The 14708-nt window shown below is 38.2% G+C and overlaps 1 protein-coding gene across 8 annotated transcripts in view; it reads right to left on the bottom strand.

Moving 5' to 3' along the window:
* LOC310716408 (histone deacetylase 9-B) overlaps positions 1-14708 on the bottom strand; it is a 68628-nt gene that overhangs the window by 33051 nt on the left and 20869 nt on the right. For all 8 annotated transcript variants that reach the window (XM_083523647.1, XM_083523653.1, XM_083523652.1 and 5 more), the window contains 2 exons: positions 2272-2483; positions 1080-1260 (listed from right to left, as the gene is read on the bottom strand). In XM_083523647.1, coding sequence (XP_083379773.1) covers positions 1080-1260; positions 2272-2483 — 393 coding nt within the window. The remainder of the gene's footprint in view (positions 1-1079; positions 1261-2271; positions 2484-14708) is intronic.

Consider the following 14708-nt stretch of genomic DNA (forward strand, 5'->3'; position numbering starts at 1 on the left):
CCATTTCCTAGTTAGCGGCTAACCCTAGCGCTGTTGATTCTTTAGTGTTTGCTTCAAGAATTTCTCTTCAAATGAGAAAATCCTGACAATCCCACACATCGAGGGAGTGAATAAATAAAGGATGGAAGGAGTGAAGACATTTGTCAAAGGATGCTGAAATAAGTAGAAGTTACGTAGATCAAATCTTTGGAAAATTAATATTAAATGTAAAAAACACACACACACACACACACACACACACACACACACACACACACACACACTCTCTCTCTCTCATATACACATCTGTATTACCCAAAAACGGTATAAAAAAATGTACACTATTTGACTGTTCTCAGTTTATTTAATTTTATTTAATCAATTTAATTTGTGCCAATTTAATCGATTTTCTCAATTTATTCAATATAATAAAATTATTTAATTTCATATAATCTTATTTTAGATATCATGTAACCAAGCAGGCATTTTATTTAAAACAAAAAAAAATTGTTTTAAAAATGTAAACTGTTCAAATGTTGTTTACAAATATTAATAATAATAATCCCCCCACCCCCCAACAATTTTTATGTTGTGCTTTTTGTCTATTTACAATTACATTGTATTGTGTGTTGCTGAGAGACCGCACAACCCTCCATCCTGAGGACATTTCTGGAGTCTGGAGACTCCTTCTATGAAACTTGAATGAACGTCAACACAGAAAGCTTTACAGACTTCGATCATATTTTTTGATTATGTCATCTACCTGTTATATAAGTCCCTGTGTAGGCTGTTACACAATAATATATAAACCTGCACATCTTCTAACTGATGGAAAATAGAGAATTCTCTGCCACTTGATAATACATCAGTCTTTGCCACATTCCCCCTGCAAAATGTGAAACAGGAAGCAACCTGACAAGTTCAACCAATCACCCAGACATTGAGCCCCACACTCAGGTCACTTTTACATATGCTGAGGTCACACTTGAAACCAGGATCGGTTTCCTGACCTGCACCTGGTTTGGGAAAATAGCTTTCATGTCCATACTCTCAGGAAAAACAGGCTTAAATAAAAAAAATAAAATGAAAAGAGTACGTACTCTCTTTACTGCGCTCCTTCTTCCTGTGGTTGAAATGCTGGTGTTGAGGTTGCTCCCTCCTGTGGCGCTCCAGCTCCTCTCCCTGCACCTCCTCGTTCTCCTCGTCGATCTCGATTTCAGGGGTGCGCTCCTCGGTGAGAGCCTCCTGCTGCTGCCGCAGGGTCAGCAAAGCCTGCTGGAGCTAGAACAGGGTCCTAGTGTCAGCATTTTGCATCATAAAAATAAACTCCCTCGCTCTTATAGTACAAATTCTATTCGGGAAAAATAACCATTGGGCACCATGGTTCTGTATTTCAAAAACTATATTGACAAAAGTATTGGGACACAACTTGGAATTGTATATGTCTTCGGATGCAGTAGCATGAAATTTCCCTTTACTGAAATAGAACACCCAAAAGCCAGCTCCATGAAGATATGCTTTACATGGGATAGAGTGGAAGATCTTGAGTGCCCTGTTATTGAGCTCTTGCAACCCTTTTGAACACCATTGGGATGAATTTTTCCCAGGCGTCCTCACCTCACCTTCATTAGTTAGTAAAATCAGGTCATTTATTAACACCCTTGTGTCTGAAAGAATTTCCCACAAATCTCCACAAACCTTAAAGGAACATCTTCCCAGAAGATGGAGCTTATTCTAAGAGCAATGTGGAATGGAATGTTCCAAAAACACCCAACGATTTTATATTCAGGTGTCCGCAAACGTTTATAGTCAAGAGTCAAGATGTTTTTATTGTCATTTCAGCCATATATAGCTGACGCAGTACATGGTGAAATGAGACAGACCCCTAAATCAGCATAAAGCACGTTACTGTATATTTGTTATTTTAATAATATTGCCAATATTTACATTTAGTAAAACAAACTTTATTGTTGGATTCAGGTTACATTGTTCAGGGCCTGAGTTTAGCCCTGCCCTTCTTATTTGTTTAGGAACAGAATTCGAATTTTCAATGTTTTAATGGCAATTATGAGCCCACTTGCACGCAGGAGAGCCCAAAGTTTCACGTTTAAGTCGGAATTTCAACTGATTAACGACAAGCAGGAAATAATCAACCAGAACATTTAATCCACCAGATGTACTGAGGAAACTCGGGTGAGCAGATGAACTCATCTTTAAGCCTCATGAAACAGCTATATAAACATCTAGACAAGTAGTAATAGTGAACATGGGTTTTCAGGAATCTGATCAGACCTTGATGTGCTCCTGTAGTTGAGCCTGGTGCTGTCGCAGTAGTGCCTGATGCTGCTTCTGAAACTCGGCGATGAGCAGCTGCTTCTGGATCTGCTGTTGCCTCTGAATCAGCAGTAGTTCCCTCTGTAGCTGCCTCTCCCATTCTTCTGAGTCTCGTTCCCACTCTGGCATGCTGACTTCAGACCTGCCCACCGGGGACAACACCTCCGATCCTGACACACAGAGACACACACACACACACACACACACACACACACACAATCATTTTAAAGCTAAAGAGTCCATTACAGAGCCACACCAAGACAAAGTGTAAGCAGAGGATAAGCCTGAAGCCTAAAAAAAAGAAGAAATATTGTGATCTTTTATGTAACTATCAGGATACTGAATAATTCTTAGTTCACTTTCCCTGTCACCCTCCCTGATTCATCTTGATGCCCTACATCTAGATTGAGCTCTCTTTAATTGGAGGTCACTCTGTGCACAAGAGAATGGTTCCACATGAACAGCCTTAAGATCCAGAGCAACTCAAGACTTTTTCAAGAACTAATATCAAAAGTCTACTACAATAGTTCAGGACTCATGAACAGTTCTGCTTGTTAGCGCTTATCACTGAACAGTGCACCTCAATAATGATGGAACTGTAATGAACTTTAATGAATGGGCATTTGGTAATGAGGATGGGCTCCCTTTTGAGTCTGGTTCATCTCATGGTTTCTTCCTCATGCCAACTCATGGCAGTTTTTCCATGCCACAGTCGCCACGGGCTCATTTATTAGTTTTTTTTGAGGATGTTTTAGACTGTACTTAATGTCAACAGTCTGCAACAATGACTCAGGACTACAGTTTGCATTTGATTAACATCACTGCACACCTCAACCATGCTTAACTGTAAGAAATAGACATTTGGTGCGGATAGGTTCCTCTCAAAGTTTCTTCCTTATGCCATCTGAGGGAGTGTTCCCCCTTAGCCACTGACTTGCACATTACGGACAAACTTACAATTACAAAGAACATTCTTATTCTTATTCATTCTTTATTTCCACATTGTCTGTGTGAAGCTGCTTTAAGACAATGTCCACTATCAAAAGCACTATACAATTGAATTGAATAAACTTATAATGAACAGCCTTTAGGCATTTATCTTATACATTCCAACTTCATAATCTCTGTAAAGCCGCTTAGGGACAATGTCCATAAGAAGACAACTTTAGCTACAGGACAATGGAACTCTACCTCCAATGTCATGTCTAAAACTAATTATCCAGATCTTTATATACTTCATAATATCCTTTTGAGCTAATGTATGTACCAAGTTCTTCACATGGGCTTTACCTGAATACCACATCTCACACTGTATATAGTAGAAAGTTAAATATTTTTTACTCTGTGATACAATTCCAAAAATGCTTCATTACACTACAGAAAAAGGTGATTACAGTTATCCAAGATGGCGACCCCCATTCTGTTACAGTGTTAGCAGTCAGGGCCACGACTAAAATTTGGAAGGACCGCGTGAGACGAACTCAAAACACAAAAGTGCAAACGTGCAAAAATACAAAAAAGCTAAATCTCTATAAAAAAAAATACTATACAATCACACAACACACAAAGGGCTGAATACACAACACCAAAAACCTAGCAAAGTAACTGTGAAAGAGAGAGGAATCGTACACAGGTGGCTTTAATAACGATTAAAAGCCAGGGTTAGGTTTAGGGTTTGTACATTTTCATTTACATTGTGTCCTAAACACAATAATCTGCTATTCAAAATAGCAGCGCTTAAGAACTGAACGCAAAGATTTTGGATTTATGGTCTTCATTAGCGTTTAGCTTTATGAATTCAATTCGATGTTGTATGTACAGCACGTTTAACATTGAATTTTGTCTCAAAGCAGGACATTGTAGCTCTGGGATATCTGAAAAAGCAAAGACCAGGCGCTAAACCTGTTAGCTGCTTAGCTATATTTATGCTGTGCTATGCGTAATTACAGTAGATGTATCATTAGCACCGGGTTTATATATTCAGTTGAATTCCTATTTACTTATTAGCCTTGCATAACCAGTATGCCTTGTATATTCTGCATATATTGTCTACATAATGTATTTCTAATTCTTTTTTACATTTTTCTCCTTCCCTATCATGTTCTTATATAGAAAGCCACAGTTTAGTGAGGAAAAAACAATCTACATATCAAATATTGGTCATAAAACTTTCGTTGTTTTTTTAAGAATAAAAGTAAACCGCATCTACTAATAATTATTATATATAAATAAATCAGCACAAATATGTTTAAAACAAATGCAAACTTGTATCTGATGCACATTTTCTTAAATCGATGCTTCACAACTTTTATGCCGATGCACTGATGCGAATCGCTGAATCTGACCATTCTAATATATAAGGAACTAGTTGGAAGCCTTCATCTGTGCTGTTTTTTTTTTTTTTTTTCCCACACAATCATTATGAGGTTCATGTATCTAACCATGACTTCCATCCTTGAGAACAACATATGCAGAGTGACCTATTCTAACATTTGGGAAACAACAGCATTCTGGTGGTTTTCATTACAACTCCCTCACTCAGTGTTCCCTCATAAAAGAGACAAAAACCTCCACAACCCAGATGGAAAAAGACCCTCTGCCCCCCAGCTTTTGTCCCATTGCCCCAGTGCTTCATGGTTCTATTATATCATAAAAAAAAAAGCTCTTATATAATAAGCCATGCCTTTATATCCAAGTCTTGTCAGAATTAGCTTGGGCAAATCAACCAACAGTTCATATCATATCAATTCGACAACATTTTGATTTCAACAGTTGATTTTTTTCTTATAACTTATACTCAAGATGTTACTTCTACAAGACCTCTGATTATACTGCAAAGACCATAATATTTGGTGTAAATATAAAGTGTAACTGGGTTATTACATCATGATATCACTATTTCCCAGTGAAACTGCTTCTAAACCAACTCTAACATTTTCTTTCCTCTACAATGGCAAACAAATTGACAATATCATAAATATCTATTATCATTTATAATACTTTTCTTATACTGATCAGTATAACCTGCCTAATATTGTGTCGGTCCCCATTATCAAGTCAAGTCAAGTCAAGTTTATTTGTATAGCGTTTTCACAACAGACATTGTCTCAAAGCAGATTTACAGAAATCAACAGTTAAGGTGAATGGTGTGTGTTTATCCCTGATGAGAAGCCATGGCGACTGTGGCAAGGACAAACTCCCTTAGATGTTATGAGGAAGAAACCTTGAGAGGAACCAGACTCAAAAGGGGAACCCATCCTCATTTGGGTGACATCAAGAGTTTGATCATAAATCTTTCAACAATACAGAACACTGGAGAGTGAGAACTAACATGAGCACTGGAGTATAAGATTATAAGTAATGTTCTTTCTACAGTCTTATACAGTCTATATGATTATAAAACTAAAAGCTACTGAGCTCAACATTTGTGATCATCACATATCCAGCACCAGCTTCTCCATGCCAGAGCCTTTAAACACTCCAGGAGGTCCAATGTCATATTTCCATAATCACTCCTGACCTGTCCATCATTAACATCATTAACTCCTTCAGCAGTTTGAGCTACAGGAGCTCGTCTGTTGGATCGGACCACACGGACCAGCCTTTGCACCTCACATGCATCAATGATCCTTGGCCGCCCATGACCCTGTCCCAGGACCATTTTGATAGATACTCAATTCAATTCATTTTTATTTGTATAGCACTTTTAACAATGAACATTTTATCAACGCACCGAAGATACTGACCACTGCATACTGGGAACACCCCAAAAGAGCTGTAGTTTTGAATCCAGTAGTCTAGACATTACAATTTGGCCCTTGTCGAACTCACTCAATCCTTACGCTTGCCCAATTTTCCAGATTTTGATACATCAACTTTGAGGACAAAATGTTGACTTGCTGCCTAATATATCCCACCCACTAACAGGTTTATTTATATATATATATATATATATATATATATATATATATATATATATATATATATATATATATATATATATATATATATACAGTGAGGAAAATGAGTATTTGAACACCCTGCTATTTTGCAAGTTCTCCCACTTAGAAATCATGGAGGGGTCTGAAATTGTCATCGTAGGTGCATGTCCACTGTGAGAGACATAATAAAAAAAAAAAAATCCAGAAATCACAATATATGATTTTGAAACTATTTATTTGTATGATACAGCTGCAAATAAGTATTTGAACACCTGTCTATCAGCTAGAATTCTGACCCTCAAAGACCTGTTAGTCTGCCTTTAAAATGTCCACCTCCACTACATTTATTATCCTAAATTAGATGCACCTGTTTGAGGTCGTTAGCTGCATAAAGACACCTGTCCACCCCATACAATCAGTAAGAATCCAACTACTAACATGGCCTAAGTGGGAGAACTTGCAAAAGAGCAGGGTGTTCAAATACTTATTTTCTTCACTGTGTATATATATATATATATATATATATATATATATATATATATATATATATATATATATATATATATATATATATATAAAAACACAAGCAAAGAAAAGATGATGATGATCAGGTGATCAGGAATGTCTCTGTTCTCAGTCATGTTTGCATCCACATCTTATTCCCTTTTGCTTTGCTCATTGTTAGTTTCATAAACTAGCCTACATATGTGGTGCATGAAGCCAGGAAATGATACAACGGAGGTAGATTCAAAAGTCGCACAATTGCAAGAAACAGGTTGATGGGCTCAAAACGGTGTTCAATGAGAAGCAAAAACATTGATCATGTCAACAAATAGATTAAAACTAAAGTAACGAGTCTGTTTTGAAAATGTAAGAAGTAGAAAGTACAGATATTTGCGTAAAAGATTTTATAAGTGAAGGTAAAAAAGTTGTTTGAAAAATAAACTGAAGTACTGATACCAGAAAAATCTACTTAAATACAGTAACAAAGTATTTGTACTTCAATACTTCCCATCTCTGTATATTTATGAATAACAATAAGGCTGAAATGATTTATCAAGTAATTAGAATACAAAAAATTATTGAGGCAAATTCTTTTGCCTCAATGCTACGTTTAGTCTATTTAACTACACCCGGAGCATCTTACAGTGTGCGCAGAACGGTGAAAGAAGCGAAGCGGCGCTACGGGAGGAAACTAGAGTCACAGTTCCAATATGGTGACTCTCGGAGCCTGTGTCAGGGACTAAGAACCATCATGGACTATAAAACACCATCTTCCATAATGGGGAATGCGAACGCTTGTCTGGCAGACGAGCTAAACATCTTTTACGCTCGCTTCGAGGCTGCAGCTAAGCACGCTAGCAGCACTAGCGACACAAACAGCATGCACGCTGCGAGAGCCGGAGAGGTCAACACGTTCACCATCTCGGAGCATGACGTGAGGAGGGCATTTAGGGGAGTGAATACGAGGAAGGCAGCAGGACCAGATGGCATCACAGGTCGGGTTCTGAAAGCCTGCGCTGACCAACAACGGTGTTCACTGAGTTATTCAACCTTTCCCTCTAACAGTCTGTTGTCCCCTCATGCTTCAAACAGTTGTTCCTGTCCCAAAGAAGCCCCAGCCCGCCTGCCTCAACGACTAACGCCCTGTACCCCTGACCTTAGTAGTGATTAAGTGCTTTGAAAGACTGGTCAGAGACTTTATCACTGCATCACACTGGATCCTCTACAGTTCGCGTACCGCCAGAACCGCACTACTGAGTGCGCCATTGCTCATCTTCTTCACACAACAATGAGCCACCTGGACTACAGAAAAGGAAATTATGCAATAATGCTGTTTGTGGACTACAGTTCAGCTTTCAACAACATAATTCCCTCCACACTCACCTTAAAGTTGGAGATCCTGGGACTTAGCTTGCCACTGTGTCTGATAGACAGACCACAAGCCGTACAGGTGGGCAAACACACCTCATCCACCCTCACCCTCAGCACTGGAGCTCCCCAGGGTTCTGAGCCCTCTGCTGTACTTACTGTACACATACGACTGTGTAGCCACTTTCAACTCCACCACCATCATCAAGTTTGCTGACGACACTGTTGTGGTGGGCCTGATCTCCAACAACGATAAGACGACCTACCTACAGAAGATTAAAAACCTGGAGAGATGGTGCCAGGAGAACAATCTTTTCTTGAACATCAGCAAGACTAAAGAGTTGATAGTGGACTTCAGCACGAAGCAGAAACAGTCATACCAACCAATAAACATCAACCGGACCCCAGTGGAGAGAGTGGACAGTCTCCGGTACCTAGGTGTTCACATTACACAGGACCTGTCCTGGTCATGTCACATCAACACCCTGATGAAGAAGGCATGGCAGTGTCTGTACCATCAGAGATGCTTAAGGAAATTAAAACTACCCTCTCAGGTGATAAGGACCTTTTACACTTGCACCATTAAGAGTGTCCTGATGGGTAGCATCCCTGGTTCGGGAAAAGCACCATACAGGAGAGGCGAGCCCTTCAGAGGGTGGTGTGGTCAGCTGAACATACCATCTGCCCCAAGCTCCCTGACCTGCAGGACATCTACAGCACGCGGTGCCGGACCAGGGCCAAGAAGATTGTGATGGACCTCAGCCATCCCAACAATGGACTTTTTTCTCTGATGCGTTCAGGGAAGTGGCTTTCGCTTCTTGAAAGCAAACACAGAGAGAATGAGGAGGAGCTTCTTCCCGGAGGCCATTAGGAGTTTAAACCAGGAAACACCCAGAAAATAGTACTGGACCTCTCTCTATCCGTCTTCACTATTTCTGCACAACTTTTTTGCACTATTATATGACACTTTAAATCTGGACTGCCACTTGAACTCTTTATACCACACCATACTGCACATGGACACTTCAAGGACAATCACACTAACTCACTTTAATTTGTAATGTCAATATCCGCCATACGCATCCATCCCCATCTCGATTCGTGTATATACATATATTTTCTATATATTCTTTTTTATTTATCTACTTATCCTTATTTTTTTATCCTTACATTCTATTCCTTTTTCCATGCTTGAACGTCGGACGGTTGTATAAAAAATTTCACTGCATGTCGTACTCTGTATGTATGTGTATGTGACAAATGAAATTTGAACTTGATTTTAACTTGTGTTTCCCACTTCCCATTATTACATTAATAAAATTTGAACTTGATTTTGGATCACTGTGTTTCCCACTTCCCATTATTACTGACGCACCACTTGCTAAAGTCTGGAGCGCATTGGACAGGTAAACACAGAAGAGACTGCAGAATATAAATAGAGGAAAGGGGAGAAAACAGCAAGGGGCAAGGAGAAGATTCATGTGAAAGCCCGTTTCCGCCATAAGAAAATTCGATAAATAAATAAAAGTTTGCCTGATTCCAACCTTTTTTCTCGCAATTCCAACTTATTTTTTTAGCCAATCGGGCAGCGTAGTGTAGTGGCTACAATCAATTAAAACGCATTGTATCAATCTGACCCTCTGATCCCTGAAGGAGATGGAACCAGACAGATGAAGAAGAGGAGCCTCGTTCATACACCAACAGCTTCAAACTTTAGCACGACAACATGCTTACAGATGCACCAGAAATGTCGGCTGTTTAAGAGAATTGTCAGAAAAATCTGAGAAAAAAAGTTTTTTTTTTTTATGTGATGGAAACAAGCTTCCAAATGATTCTGGCCAAAGAAAACGACAATTTTAAAGTTTGGGTTTAAAAAAACCCAAACCCTGTGAGTTTACTGAAATGTATTTTATATTTTTATGTATGATTTTTTTAATTTATAAAATTGTATTTGAATTGAAATTTCAATGCACCAAATTTTAGTTTTCACAGATTGCAATTTCAGCAATACAATTAAAATTTTTCTAAAAAGAAAACAAATGACTTGTTAATTTTAAGAGACTCGTCTTATTTTCTCTTGTATATTTAGTTTTTGCTCTTTAATAAAGAAAAAGTACTTCTTATCCGATTACTCGATTAATCGCTAGAATAATCGGTAGAATACTCGATCACTAAAATAATCGATAGCTGCGGCCCTAATTCACAATCAAATTATGAATTAGTTAGAAACTAGTTGCTATGGATGCACGTGCAGATCAGTTATACTTATGAATGACTTGTTTGTCATTGAGTCAGTGTTTCTGATGCAAAGTCTCCCTACATTACCAAACACCAAGTAACTAAATTAGGATACAATTATGTCTTTCGCAAACTGTTCAACATTAAACTGTTGGTTACTTTAAAACCTTTATCTGGGAGATCACAGGGATTATGTATGTGAATATTTGATCTGTTAACTGGTTGCATATGTCAGATTTATTGCATGATTCGACCAGAGAAAAGCTGCTGCTATCAAACATTGTTTACTTAATCAACTGGTTTGTGAAGAAATTTCATGCTGCCTCATAAAAGTACTTTTTAGTATTTTTTTTTAAATACTATAATATAGTAGTTTAAGAATAGAGAGATATAAACAAAGACAGACAGTGAGAAAGAAAAGAAAGAGAGAAAGAAAGAAAGAAAGAAAGAAAGAAAGAAAGAAAGAAAGAAAGAAAGAAAGAAAGAAAGAAAGAAAGAAAGAAAGAAAGAAAGAAAGAAAGAAAGAAAGAAAGAAAGAAAGAAAGAAAGAAAGAAAGAAAGAAAGAAAGAACATATATAAGCAGAGAGTGGGAGAGGAAGAGAAAGAAATAGACAGACAGGCAGACATAGAGTGACAGACAGAGACAAAGAAGAGAGAGAGAGAGAGAGAGAGAGAGAGAGAGAGAGAGAGAGAGAGAGAGAGAGACAGAGAGAGACAGAGAGAGACAGAGACTGACAAAGAATATAATGCAATAAACTCAGATTTGTGAATACTGTTCTTATTTGAATGTGTGTGTGTGTGTGTGTGTGTGTGTGTGTGTGTGTGTGTGTGTGTGTGTGTGTGTGTGTGTGTGTGTTTAAACTCTTTATACTCTTTAATTATATAAAATCTAGAGCACAATGATCATGCAGAGCCGCAAGAAAGCGCAAACCCGAACTCTATTGCAAATGTGCAAAATGGGGAAAAAAACTTCTCTGAGTCACAGTTTGTCAGATGTTTCATCATCAAGCTGGAATTTCAGGGATGAAACCAGAAAAAAAAAAAAAAAACCCAGAAGTACTGACACTAAATCATACTTCACACTTCCTGTATCTTTTACTGTGGAATGTCTAGGAACTCGGCATGAAACCTGTTTCGAAGCATAACTCCAGCGGCCCCCTTTGCTTTAAACCAGGGGTCCCCAAATTACAGCCCCCACATTTGGAACATCCCTCATAACAATGCCAGAGACAATGTTATTTTAAACAGATGTTCTGCTTATATCATGTCTGTATTAATGTAATGATAAAGGTTGGCTTTCAAACTAAAATTTCCCTTCGTTTTTCCAGCATTCGGCCCACTGTCATTAAAAGAACCGGACTCTAGAGGCGAATCATTGACGCCACGTGTTGTTTGTTTTTACACGTGAGACTGAGCAATGCACAGAGAGCGCTATATTATACTTATAATTTATTAATTGTAAAATTATATTATTAATTATTAATATACATTTCTTTCATATTTTTTGTACAAAAATTCCAGTACTATTTTACATGGAGTGTTTTTTATTCAGTATCCTGTATTTAAAAGAAGGAAAAATGATGTGGCCCTCACAAAAAAGTTTTGGGGACCACCCGGTTTAAACGTAACATTTCACATTTCGTAGACAAAATAAATGCACAATATTGTCGATTTATTTCCTCAGCATGTGTATAAGTTGTTGTGAAAGACACTTTTGCATGTCCTATGCAGACAAGGCCATTGGGACGTCGCTAATCGGCAAAAATATCCGGCTGTCGCCGCTGCTATTCGAACCTTTCCGTGAGTGAGAAAAAAAACACAGAAAGCCATTCTGACCAGCGACAGAAATCTTTTTTAAGCCCAATCTAAAGACAGACGGCATGTGACTGTCATGTTCGAGACGCGGTTCGACTATTTTTACACGCGTGAACAAAACGGTAGAAGAAGGAAAGGCTGCTTGGTATGTGTGGAAATGCAGGCATTCATCTGTGTGTGTGTGTGTGTGTGTGTGTGTGTGTGTGTGTGTGTGTGTGTGTGTGTGTGTGTGTGTGTGTGTGTATATACACTCCATATATACACTCCAGCCAATACACTTCACACCTGCTTAGGTTTTTTTCTCTTACACAAGCCTACATGTGCATGCATTAAAGTATACACTCGCTATCATGCAGGGGGAAAACACACACACACACACACACACACACACACACACACACACACACACACACACGCACACAGTCAAGTGTATCTTAATCCAGAGAAAGGAAGGAATAGAGAGATATAAACAAAGAAAGAGACAGAGAAAGAAAGGAATAGAGATATAAACAAAGATATAGACAGAGAGAAAGAAAAAAAGAAAAGCTCAGGACCCTGTTGTCCATATTTGACACAAAGCCAAGAGCATTTGACTCTGTGAACATGAGCGTGATGGAGGTACATGTTTGTAAAGTGGCCGCTAGTCAGTCGCACTCCTGGGGCCCCTCACCCTGAAAATATACACGCCACAAAAAGCAGCATGCACCAAAAACAGAAGCATGAACCTGACCTCCGTGTTGATTACTACTAATAGACACGAGCACATACTCCGATCACAATAACAGCTACAGGATTAGCTTTAGCTAGCGTGACTGCCTGCACCAAGCAGAGGAACCCCTGCACCGGTCCAAATGATCAGACTGGAAATCTACAACCATGAACAATCCGACTGCCAGGTGTTCCCACACAGGTAGATAATTCATAAATAAATAAATAAAAAACAAGGCAGAAAGAGTGAAGGTTATAAATACAGCCTTTCCGGTGGGTGATTTTATTAGGAGTTAACTCAGACAGAATGATAACCAAGGCTAATCTTAGCACCCCTAATGCCTTAAGCCCAAAATAACGAGGCCAGGAATAGCTGTGCCCGAGAGCCAAGGAGCCAGAACATCGAGCTGGCCTCGTGCTCTGCCTGGCCCCGTGAGTCTGAGCGAGGTAAACAGCATGCTCCTCACGCCAGGCTTTAACTAGCGCCAGGGGCCAAAGTCAGGCCTCCAAAACTACACACGCTCCGTGAAAGTAGGATCATCAGATACTAACTGGTGCAAGAATACACGCATCGTGTAGGAGCTTCATCAGGGCTCTTTATACTTTCAGCCCTACAGCTTGAAAAAAAAATCAACATTCTTATAATATTCTGATGTTTTAAATTGTTTCATGAATAATGTTTAAAACATTGCAACATGCAAGTTTAGGTAATGCCTGTGAACACTTGCATTATCAATCATTATTTTATCTAGAAATAATAATAATAATAATACAGAGAGATAAACTGGTAAAATGAAAAATCTTATACTTTTCCCTATACACACACACACACACACACACACACACACACACACACACACACACACACACACACACACACACACATATATATATACCAGACAAACTGGTAAAATGAATTACTTTTCCCTACACACACACACACACACATATATATATATATATATATATATATTGATACATCTATATAGATAGATAGATAGATAGATAGATAGATAGATAGATAGATAGATAGATAGATAGATAGATAGATAGATAGATAGATAGATAGATAGATAGATAGATAGATAGATAGATGTATGTATCATATATATATTGATACATCTATCTATCTATCTATCTATCTATATATATATATATATATATACATACATACACAGCATATGTTTGTATATGTGTGAAAACACATACACATATAAATATAAATATAAATATGGATATATATATATATATATATATATATATATATATATATATATATATATATATATATATATAAACACACACACACACACACACACACACACACACTTGACATTTTGCAGAAGTACTATGTTGACATACCCGCTCTGTGTTTAAAAGTAAAAGATTGGATCTTAAACATTCAAACATGATTTTTTTTTTTACAGAATTGATCTAAATTTAAATAGTATTTGCACCAGAGAAAGCTGTTCTGACAGGCTTATTAAGTACACCACTAAAGCATGTAATGTCTCAGCCAAAAATTAAAATATATCTGAATAATATCGTCTCCAAATACTTTTCCCATTCCAGATTAGGATCTTTGGATCCCCGAAGCCCTGGTCAGCTTCTGCTCCAAGCCACTCCAGATAAAAATAAAAGTGTGGGCCGTATGAATAAATGCAAGAACGCAGACATGTAGGTGGCTGTTTTGTTCAGCGAGGCTGACGTGTGTCAGGAGAACGCTTGACCTCTATCTTTTATTCATCGCCACCAAAGGCCATTATTCTCATAGTTCGCTTTCCATGCCGTGTCTGTAGCGGAGTGTATGTTCAGCTCAG

Source organism: Silurus aristotelis (genome assembly GCF_946808225.1).
Source record: "Silurus aristotelis genome assembly, chromosome: 21".
NCBI lineage: Eukaryota > Metazoa > Chordata > Actinopteri > Siluriformes > Siluridae > Silurus > Silurus aristotelis.